We start from the raw sequence: 12,266 nt of genomic DNA, 5'->3' as shown, positions 1-12,266 counted from the left end.
TCTGTAGAATCATTTTCAAAGACCAGATCCCTATGGCTTCAGAGTTGAAAATTAATTTTATCAAAGTCCTATTTGCTTTTCTCATTTATATAACTGAAGATTTGTATCTTTTGGTTCAAGATAACTAATTCAGGAAATTACATGTTGCTTCTCTACATAATTTTGCTAGAATAAAGGCACTGTTAGAATTGAATTGTATAACACATTGGAAAGTTACTTGACTAATTTTTATTCTGAAAATATATCTTATTAATGTATATTTTCTAAATGTGGTATGGGAATTTGCACTATAACTTGCCTATAACAATCATATTTTACAGTATATATACCTAGAAAATTCCTACTCATCATTATAACTTATGTAACACAATTATATGAGATTATTATTGGTTACAAATAGAATAGTAAAATTAAAAATACTAGCAAAACCATTCTTCCTAAGCAAGTATACAAAAATATGAATATAAAACATATACTATTTTTTTTAAAAATTTTGGTCAGAGACACAATATCAAGAGAAATTTACTTCACATTTTTCTACATTTTTAGATACTATCATGTAAGTGGGGGTGATTCTGCTTGCAGAAATATTTAAATGATGAAATAATGATGTTCAACAAAAATGATATACTTCAAGAAACCTTCAGGCAAAGATACATGCGAAGCTTTCCTTTGGTCTTTGGGGATTGTTTTAAACATTTCAACAGAGACATGGTTGTCATGAAATTCTAACATACCCACGTCTTCAACATTTCTATAAATTTGGCTCAAGGACGCATTTGAAGTCCATTTCCACTTAAGTATTCATGATTGGCAATAATGTAAAAGGTAACAGGAACCAACACTATATGGAAGTAATTCTACTATGTTAAATAGGATTATATATTTTCTATTAAAATAATCTAAAAAGTCATATTAATGATGAAAAACAACAAATGCATTCTGTTTGAGTGCTTTGAGTTGCAAGACATGGGTATATAAAGCAAGGAGTTAGGAGTTGTCATTGAAATGGGACTATATATCCAATTTTGTTGCTCAACCGAGGTTATAAATGGAGTATTAATGATCTTTCCATAAATTGACATAGTGCAGCATAAAAGCAAGATGTTTTAAATTAGTACTAAAAACATTCTCAATCTTATTAACTTTCAATAGACCATATCTAGATATTTATAGTATTCCTAACAATTTGGGCAGGATATAAAATAACAAGAGAATGCTGCCAATTCTAATATGCCATCTACTCGTAACATGGCATTTTTAAGACAATGCTCAGTGTGAACTGTTCTCTGCCATCTTCCTATACTTCCATGCAGCATATTACAGTATGATGTGACACTTTGCTAGTCATAGTCAAAACATTGATAATAAGTTCTTTTCTACATATATGCATGTATAAGCTTTATATATTTTAAGGGTTAGCAGTTTTATGTATATAACTTTGCCAATACCTGGGGAAACAAACTTACTGTCTTACCATGTTGGAGGTGGCATACCTGCTTAAGTAATGTGTAGTTGGTGCCATCTGTGCTAATTTTTCTAATCTCATGCTGATCAGAAAGAATTAAGAATGGTTCTTCCTCTAAATACAAAGAAAAATTTGCATTAGACATTTTGCACTTACAGCTTCCTGCTGAGGATTCTCTCTGTTCAGGGTGTGGCAGCAAAAATGAACATACAGTACTTTTCTCAGTAATAATTCCCAAAGAAAGCAATTCTGTCTGTAGGTCAGTAAAGGAACACATGTAGGCAGAGCAAGAAATGTGAGTAACTGAACATGTATCTCTCTTACTCTCAGTTCTCTCAGACATTAGACAAATTATTAGGCATAAGAAAATGGATATATGTAAGATATATATATATATGGATAATTTTAGAAAATGATCGTGTATAGCTATTAGAAGCTATAGTAGAAGTAAATATTTGATAGGAATTCCTTCTTGATTATTAATTTTTAGGTTCCAGATTTTGATTTTTTATTTTTGCACTTCTAATTATTTTTGTTTTCAATCCTTTTACATTATTAATTTTTTTGCAAATGCTCCACTAATATATCTTACTCTCTTATTATTTTCAGATTTACAAATGTGCATGAGAAACACATGATTATGTTCAGTGCATTATGAGATATATTTTTTACTCTTTAACTTGGAACTTTGTTAAGTTTTCATTTAGATACAAAATAAATTCTTAAAGAAAAGGGAATACAGTCAAAGAGAGGGAGGAGGAAATATATGAGCAAGGGAGGGTAAGGTCATGATAGAGAAATCTACAGAGACAGCTGAACCAAGCTCATGAAAGCTCATGAACTCTAGACCTAAAATTTAGGAGACTCCAGGTGACTGGATTAGGCCCTTCATATGTGTGAGACAGCTGTGAGGCTTAGACTATCTGAGGGGCTCCTGTAAGTAAGACCATTATACAAACCTGTACATGAGCTAGTTTGTTGGAGCCCATTCCCTGTGATGGGATGCCATGTTCAGCCTTAATGCATGGGAGAGGGGCTTGTTTCTGCCCCAACCTAGTGTTCCAGACTTTGTTGACACCTCATGGGAGCTGTTACCCGAGAGAAGAATTGGACTAGGGGTGTGCTGAGGGGGAGATGAGAGGGAACAAGAGGAGGGATGGGAAGGAGAACTGTGATTGTAATGTAAAATGAAATTTAAAAGAATAAATAAAAAAATAAAGGAGTTCAAAAGCTTTGTATATACATTCATTTGAACAATTATTTAAATGAAGTCAATATAATTATTAGTTTTCATGATATTAAAAACCTAAGAGGGATAGATTTTCACTTCCATGACACTTGTCTACCCTAAAAATCATATGTATGTTGTTTTGTAACATTCTAATGTGAGTGATTTCTCCCCTAATTTACAGAATTATAGCTCTTTATTAAATTCATATTGCTTAGACTAAACGGATGTTAAGATTTTTAAAATAGCTTAATTATTGATAAAATAGTATATAGAAGTATTTAATATCATTACTACCATTAGTGGTCTATGGTTTTCTGTGGCATGCATTTATTCATCACTGAATGTAATACAGGAGAGATGGAAAATTATCACAATAATATCACGGTACTATCTCTCAACTTTGGCTAATGTGATAATAATCTATGACTTAGACAAAGTATGCTGTATAAGTTATGCCACACTATGCAATCTCAACTTAATACTTCACAAAACAATAAGGCAAACTTCTCTTGAGCAGAAAAAAACATGTATAGTATACAAAGTCACAGTAACAGATTCCAATAATGAAGAATTTGAATTTTCAGAAATAGGAACTACGAGTAACTTCAATAAAAATGGTTATAAAATTCAACATCTATTTGTGTAACTGAGCTTGGATCATCAGACAAAGTCAGTTCACTACCTGAGAGTGACCTGCAACCATTTTGGTTATTGGGCTGTATTTCATAGCCTTCTGCACAATGGCACTTGTAGGTTCCATATGTATTGATGCATTGCTGACTACAGGGGAAGCCTGTAGAACATTCATCAATGTCTACACATGTTTTGCCATCATCCTTCAGTTGGAATCCAGGCCAGCATTTGCACTAGGAAAACAAAAATGAGAATGATCAACATATGTCATTGTCCTTGTCTTTTGCTTTTGATTATCTCTTTAGCAATGTTCACAAAAGAAAGACACTTAAATAAGTAATGGGAAGTTGTCCTGTCTCCTCCCAAATAACCTCAGCAAAATTCATATATTATGTAAAGTTAAAAAACCTTCTGACTTGCTAAATCTCAGAAAATTAGAAGTGAATTAACACCACTAAAGCCAAGTATCTAGAAAAGAGCATGGCTCAAGCTAGAACTTATCCTGTATCTTCTGTTTGATATTTATTCATAAACTTATATTTCCGAGGTTATAATACAATTACATCATTTACTTCATCCTTTTCTCTCTCCAAATCCTCTCATATACCCATTACTGGTCTCTTTCATATTCATGGTCTCTTTTTCATTAACTGCTGTTACATGCATGCAGGTATATACTTATATATTCCTATGTATGTAAATACAAAGCAAAACAACTTTGAATAACTTATGAGATTTTTTACTATGGACTGAAACTATACTTGGCAGATGTCTATTATTGTTGTTGTCATTTTACTTGTTCTTGTTCTTTAACATGGTTTGCTCTGTTTTCTTTATGTAAGTGATTTTGTGGATAGTGAAAATTGAGTTAGGAACAACCTATTTAAACAGCTAAAAATTCTCTTACAGCTACTCATAATAGACATTTTGTGGCATTCATCATTTATTTGAGAATGAAAAAGATGACAAAGATTTTCATTTGTTAGGAAACCTATCAGGTGTTGCATGATCATACTATTTATTCATAATTTTAATATAAAAATACACATGTAGAAGAAATAAGGTGATAGCAAGAATTTAATGTGCTTAGAATTTAGGTAAATATATTTTCCTGAGTGTTGTTTTATACAGGATGAATCCCCTAATTCAGTGGTATTCAACCTTCCTTTCATGCAGTTCCCCCATGGAGGGATAACTGCCTTAGCTTAGAGACAGGAGAGAAGCCCTAGTTCCTACTTCAAATGACCTGTCAGATCTACATGTCCCCAACTGGTTGGCATTGCCCTACATATGGAATTGGGGTGGGGGAATGGGAGGGGAAGGTGATTAGGGTGAAAGTGAGAGGTCCGAGAGGATAAAAGGGAGGGGGAGGAAGGGACGGAGGGAGGGAGGGAAGGAACTGGGATCAACATGTTAAAAAAAAAATAGCTCCCATATACTCATGTGTTTGAATGGTTTGAATGACTCACCCATATGAGTGGTGTGCTTTAGGAAATATGGCTTTGTTGTGTGAAGTGTCACTGTGGGTGTGGTCTTTGAGATCTCAGATGCTCAAGATAGGCCTAGTATGGTAGTCATTTCCTGCTACCTGTGATTTTAGATGTAGAACACTCACCTCCTTCTCCAGCACCAATTCTGCCTGCATGCTGCCATGCTGCCCACCATGATGAAAACCGCTTAAGCCACTGAACTGTAAGCCAGTCTTAATTAAATGTTTTCCTTAAACCCTGACTAAAATTATTGATTGTGTTACACACATATCACTTAAACTAAACTAGCATCCATAACCATATAATTTTCATGTGGACATACAGATGCAGATATGCATGTGCATGCATATGTGTATGTGTATGTATATGTGTTTATATATACACACATATGTATATACACACATAGAGGTAAATAATAGATGAAAATAGTATATGTAATGGGTTAATTTTCTTAAATATTTTATTTATGATACTAAACTTAATATTTACTAATCTTATTACTTTTAAATAAATTTTATTTAAATTTAAAACAATCTTATTCTACATACCAATTCCAATTCCTTCTCCTTCTCATCCTTCCATTCCTCCCAACATATCCCCATCCCATTCCCCATCCATTATTCAGGGAAGGTGAAGCAACTCATGAGGGATCATCAAAGTCTGTCACAAAATTTCGGGCAGGACTGAGATCTTCCCTGTGACATGTAAGCTGAGAAAGTATACCTCCATAATGATTGGGCTCCAAAAGTCCATTCATCTCTAGGGACAAATACTGCTTCACTGGCAGAGGCACCATACAGTGCCCAAGTCCCCCATCTGACACCCATGTTCACAGTGTCTTGTTCTGTTTTATGCAGGTTCTCCAGCTGTCAGACTGGAGTCTGTGAGCTCCCAATTTTTCCTATGGGTTTCCTATGGGTTTCCTCGGCATGGTATTAACCACTTTGTTCATCATTCCTGCCTTTCCACAACTGGATTCCAGGAATTCAGCTCAATACTTAGCTGTGACTCTCTGCTTCTGTTTCCATCAGCTACTTGATGAATGCTCCATGGTGGTATTTAAGGTAGTCATCAATCTCATTGTAGGGGAAGGGTATTTAAGGTAACCTCTACACTATTGCTTAGATTCTAACTTGGGGTCATCTTTGTTCATTCCTGGTTATTTCTGTAGTGCCAGGGTTCTCTTTAAGCCCATAAGAGCTCCCTCTATCAGGTCTTATTTCTTAAAACACAGGATTCACTTTATTGATCAATCTTAACAAAGGCACATGTGCATTCAAGAAAATAAATTTGGAGCAATTATTCAGCTTCTGTTTATTTTTAAATCTACATTAGTATACTTTGGCCAGAACTTTTACTTCTATATAAAGCATATTCAGAAAGGCAAAGTAAAAATAATATTTTAAAGCTTTGAACTATCAAGTATTGCATGGTGAGGGATATTAAGATAATATAGTGTGATCCAACATAGCATTCCATGTAACATAATCTCCTTCCTTCTAAAGGACTATGCCACTGCTGTGCACTAAGAGTGCCTCCTATTACACATTTTAAATGAAAATCTCATTTTATATCTTGCTCAAATGTCCAAACATGGTGGTTGCCATGTATTGAATTGTAAATTAAGTTCTTAATTGATCTAGATAATAAAAACTCAGAGTCAGATATAAAGGAAAATGCTCAGAGTTCAGAGAGAAGGAACAAGCCATTGTCACACTCCTTTGCATCTCAGCAGATAAGAGAGCAAGTTCCTGATTCTCCCTGCTTATATACTGTTTCTACCCAGCTATCTCACTCCCTGTCTATCTGTACAAACCTCCAGACCTCTATGGTTAGCTAGTGGAAAACTCTATTCTCTGACCTTCAGATAGGCTTTATTTACACAAGCAAGATATCACCACATTGTGTCTCTTTTTGTATTAAGTATATTAGATTTCATTAATTACAAGCAACAAGTTCAAAGACCTACTTTGATATGTCATACAATATATGTATACATACATATGTATATGTATATGTAATTAATAAAATTATGCTTCCTTATTTTAACTAGTTGCTTATAATAATTCTACTTAACCTCTTTTGTTATATTCAGAAAACATGTCTGTATTTCTAATGTTTAACTTACCAAAACAATTTTACTTTCCTTGGCTTATAAACATTTCCTACAAAAATTAACTATTAGATACATACTCCTTATTAAGTGCTCTCTTGGCTCATTTGTTCTACCTCTTTCTTCTTGTGGTATGTGCTTATACATGTTTACATGATATAAGTCTGTAAGTAAAACTATATTTTAATACAAAATGAAGTCAGATTCATTTTTGAAAAACATAGCTTTCTTAATATTCCTTTTCTTTTCCTTTCTTTCTCTATTTCTTCCTTCCTTCCTTCCTTTCTTCCTTCCTTCCTTCCTTCCTTTCTTTTTTTTAATGCTAGGGAGCCAACCTAATGTCTTGCATATGCTAAACAAATATTCTACCAATCAGCTCCATCTACAGAATTTATATTTCACTTTTCATTTCTATTTTTTCTATAAGAAAAATGTTGAAATTCCTGGGGTATATAGGTATATGCATACACACAATGTTGTGGTTGTTTGAATCATAATGGCCCTCAATCGCACATAAGGAATATCACTATTAGGAGGTATGGTCTTGTTTGAGTAAGTGTGGACTTGTTGGAGGATGTATGTCACTGTAGATAGGATTAGGGTTTCAGAATCTTAAGCAAGGCCTAATATTTAGTGTCTCTTCCTGATGCCTGGTAAATCAAACAGAACTCTTAACTCCTTTTCTAACCACATGCCTGAAAACCACCATATTTCACAACATGACAATAATGGACTAAACCTCTGAGGTGTAACCCACAATTAAATATTTTCCTTTATTAGAGTTGATGTTGCCATGAAATCTCTTCACAGCAGTATATATGTTAACAAAAACAGAAGTTGGTACCAGGGACTGAGTAGTGTTGTGACAGACCTAACCATATTTTTGTTTAGAGGAATGTGGTCTTTTGGACTTTGGCTTAGAAAAGCAATAGAATGTTTAAATGTACTTAAAGGGACATACTTGTAGATATGTGGATGACAGTAGTGCTTTGGGTGATTTGAACTGCAGGGGCCTGGATAAAGTCATTTCAGAGGTAAAGAATGTTATTATGTGGCCTCGAGACTGTTCTTGTGATATTTAGTGAAGAATGTGGCTGCTTTCTGCTCTTGTACAAAACAAACAAACAAACAAACAAACAAACAAAAAAACAAACAAACAAAAGAAAATGCCAGAAACATAATTGCAGAGTTCTTGATTAATTTCATCTGTAGACGAAATTTATTTCAAAACAGTCTAGTGTAAATTGTGTTGCTTGTTTATTAGTGGCCTAGTTAATGTATAACTATAATGGAAATGAGCAAACTGATAAAGACAAGTTACAAAATTGTCAAATAAGGGGATAAGGGGCAACAGTAATGGTATGGAGCTAAGTCGTATGTCCAAAGAGATAAACAGATTAAAGAAAATCCTGATGCCGAATGGAATGAAGGGAGTAGTGACTTCAGAGAAAGGTCCCCATTAAGCTTCCAACTTGTGAGAAGAAATTAAAGGCAAGTGCAGTGTCAGTTATGGTGGTACACACCTTTAATCTCAGCACTCTAGAAACAGAGGCTGGGAGATCACTGAGTTCAAGGCCAGTCTGATTTACAGAGGGCATTCCAGGGTAGCAAAGCTTAGACTTTGAAAGAAACTGTTGAAAACAAAAAGCTGATGAGCATATAATTGAAGGAAGGATCAAATTCCATTCCCAGCAAGTTGGAGAACTTGGAAGCCTAGGCCATGTGGTTCTGGATTTAGAGTCAAGGATAGAAGAAATGGGTTATGGAATCTCCCTTCACTACTAAGGAAAGCAGTTGAAGCCAAGTGTGTGTGAGGTGTGTCTCTTAATACCAATAGAAACTCCAAGAAACATATACATCATATAATCCTTACCAAATTGAGTTAACTAATCATAATACCAGAAATTTAGAGATTAAAACTAGCCAAGTAGCTATTAGGTTGAATTTGTATTGTGCAGAAATGTCTCTTTATAGGCTGCTATATAAGTCAGGATTAACTTCTTGGTATTTTCATGATAGACACACCTTTTTGTTCAGGCTTTGTTTATAGAGTTCACATAGTTGATGCTGAACCACTGGTGCTGTGTGAAACAACATGTCTTAGCCATTGACTCTATGCAAGCCTAACATGCTTCTTATTACATTAGTTTGTAAAGTTAACCCCAGTAAATGTGACCTACACACTTATGTTTGTAGATGTATATGTGTTATGTGTGCGAGTTTTTTTGCCTGTGTGTTTCTTTATATTTCTGTGTGCTTTTCTCAATGGGCATGGAGGACAAAAGACGTTGTAGGATCCCACTGAACTGGTGTTACAGCTAATTGCCAGCTGCCATGGGGGTACTGGGAATTGGACCTGGCAAGTTCAGAAAACGTTCCTATCTTCTGAGCCATTTCGCTAACTACTATATTTATAAATGTATACAAAAAAATCACATGTTAAGGTTACTTTTAATGAAATACTATATCCATAACTGTATATATTTTCCATGTTGTGTTCTATAGGTACAGAACTCAGTAGAGCAACCTCTGTCTCCAGTGATATTTCTAATTGGCAACTGGCTGCCTCTTTATAGAAGGCATAGCCTATCGCCTATTCCCCTGAGTCACTGTCCAGTTAAAAACAAACAAACAAACAAAAAAACCTGTAATTTTGGAGTTATTTTTGTTTCTGTGAGGCAGGGAATTTTGCTCAGGATTGTGCACACATGAATGAGATTTTCCACCAAAGGAGTTATAGCCTCAGGCTTCAAATTAACTGTTCTTAATGGGGTTTCCCAATCAATCATCCATATCAATATTACAGAGCCAGTGGCAGTATAATATATCCATGACTTTAAGAGCTGTATCTGGCCATGAATTTTCCACTGAGTCATTCTTCTCATGAAAACTGTACTAGTAAAAAAAAAAATGATGAAGTAATTAGGTATGAATTAAGTTTACTGTGCTTATTCAAGGTTTTCATTATGCATGGATTATATATTTTCTTCATAATTTTATGATAATGTTGTAGTTTATATTTTTATATGAACAATGGCTACCCACCTGACTGAAAGGATGTGCAGGAGAAAGGGTGGGGGAATGAAAACTTGGGTGAAATGTACATTTTCACAGCTTTTATCTCCTCATGGTCTCTAAATTGTCCCCTTCCCTTAAGCTGAAAATTGTAACATTTTTTTATTCCTAACTATATTCTTATATTCTCATCTATATTATCTTTTTTTCTGATAGAAATCTTTCTGTAAATCCCTTTACCTAGAAAAATTACAATGCTTTTCAAGTTTTAAGGTCATATTGGAAATAAAGTTTTTATTGTATCATTTTCTGATGTTTGATACGATTTGCTATTTTCGATGAGTGCCTACCTTGTAACTTACTGGCAAATCCTGACAATCTTGGGAACATCCACTGACTTTTTTACTCAGACATTCATTTATGTGGCAGTTTCTTTCATCTGAGCCATCACCGCAGTCATCCCTATTGTCACAAAGACCACCGCTGGGAATGCACCTGCCATTTTTGCACATAAAAAATGAACTGTTGCATGAATGTTCTGGAAAAAGAAAATAAAACATGGAATATAAAATGAATGCTTTTGCATGACTCTGTTCTAGAAAATACTCACAAATATGATAACTGGTGTGTAAAAAATTACCCTGACTAAATGTGCATGTAAGATGCTTGACAGGTTAATATCAGGCTTTTATGAACAATGTAAAGGGTGCCAAAGGCAAACAGTATGCACTTGTTTTACAGATAATGAAGACCCAGCTTTTATATGAAATTCGCAATTGAAAGAAGCATCTATAGCAATATTAATGTATTCTATCTCATTTACACTGTGAATAATGAGTTCAAAGGTGTAAAGATGACTTGACATTTCCCCCAAGCTAGAGATCTCTGCAAAATTATTTGTTACTAAAAGCCTAAAAGATAGAAGAAGTAGATACTGCTAAATTAATTTCTTCCAGAAAGTACAGCACTGACATTTTTAAGTCAGACCATATAAAAGACATTGATGGTGAACAATAGTTCTTCCAAATACAACTTTAGAAAGAGTTCAGCTTGCAGGTTCTTCAACTAGAATGCTTACCATGACAGTCCATAGTATGTGGTCAAGAAAAGAAAGGTTATAAACATGTACAGGGTATCAGGAAGATTGAGTTTGTACTAAAATACATGACTTAACAGTTTTTGTTATAGTGAAGTGCTACATAAATTAATCTGGTTGTGCATTTCTGTGAGCATATACAAATTTGTACATAATATGTTCTTGTATTTCTGATCAAAGGATATGTAATATCATCCAATTTGTGCATATATGCATAATATGGACTATTCCTTAGTAAATATTTCCCAATATAATCTCATTTAAAAATTAATTGAATTGCAATAATTATACATATTTATGGAATAATATGGTGATATAACTAAACATGCTTACAGATTAAATGTCATTCTAATGGTACCTCTTTAAGTCTTAATTTAGTTTATACTTTAACTTTTATATAAACCTATGTAGAAAAATTTTCCCTGTAAATAAAATGTTAATTCAAGTTACATATATGCATTGCAACATATCACGTACCTTTAATTCTAGCATTTAAGAGATGGGTGAAAAAAAAAAAAAGAAGTTAGAGCTTTTATTTGGCTATACAGTTTGAGTTAGCCCAAACAATTTAAGAACCTGCCTCAAAACAACAGCAAAGATGATATATTTCTGAGGTAAGAGGGTAGAGTAATGAACCATCAAGATTGTTTGGCACAACCTTAAACAAAAACAGTAGGTTCTTCACAGAACCAGTGGAAACATCATGTGTTTGACCATGTGTGTTTACTTCACTGTATACCTAACCAAACATAATTCAAAACAAAACTTCAGAATCATGGCATGGTGATTCATGTTTCTCATTTCAGTGCGCAGAAGGCTGAGGCTAGAGAATTCCAGGTTTGAGGCCAGCCTAGGCAATATAGAGAATCCTGTCTCAAAGAAACAAAAGTAAAAACATAAGAATAAATCTGAATAAGAACAGAGTACTGTATAGTGTAGTACCTGAACTCCTGCACTTTGGGTTAATTGGGTCCTCATCAGAACCATCAGGACAGTCAAAGTCACCATCACACTGCCATAGAGTGTTCACTAGGCAGCGTCCATCAGCACAGCGGAACTCTTCTGCACCACACTGCCGATATCCTAGAAAAAAAACAAGCAAGTATTCTACAAGCTCCTATTACAGAAATGAATTGACATTACCTTCTCGGTGCACAGTATATCCAATCAAATGAGCCATGGACCTCTGTGGAAAATACTTCTTATTTCTTTCCATTACT

The 12,266-nt window shown here is 34.3% G+C and overlaps 1 protein-coding gene across 1 annotated transcript in view; it reads right to left on the bottom strand.

Moving 5' to 3' along the window:
- LOC127221902 (low-density lipoprotein receptor-related protein 1B) overlaps positions 1 to 12,262 on the bottom strand; it is a 249,227-nt gene extending 236,965 nt beyond the window's left edge. Inside the window, exons 1-5 of the mRNA XM_051183854.1 lie at positions 12,190 to 12,262; positions 11,989 to 12,129; positions 10,301 to 10,488; positions 3,382 to 3,565; positions 1,497 to 1,582 (exon numbers count right to left, since the gene is read on the bottom strand). Of these exons, the coding sequence (XP_051039811.1) occupies positions 1,497 to 1,582; positions 3,382 to 3,565; positions 10,301 to 10,488; positions 11,989 to 12,129; positions 12,190 to 12,262 (672 nt within the window). The remainder of the gene's footprint in view (positions 1 to 1,496; positions 1,583 to 3,381; positions 3,566 to 10,300; positions 10,489 to 11,988; positions 12,130 to 12,189) is intronic.
- Positions 12,263 to 12,266: the final 4 nt, after the last annotated feature.

The sequence above is a fragment of the Phodopus roborovskii genome, unplaced genomic scaffold (assembly GCF_943737965.1).
Source record: "Phodopus roborovskii unplaced genomic scaffold, PHOROB, whole genome shotgun sequence".
In the NCBI taxonomy this organism is placed as follows: domain Eukaryota; kingdom Metazoa; phylum Chordata; class Mammalia; order Rodentia; family Cricetidae; genus Phodopus; species Phodopus roborovskii.
This window is presented reverse-complemented; position numbering and strand designations above follow the sequence as displayed.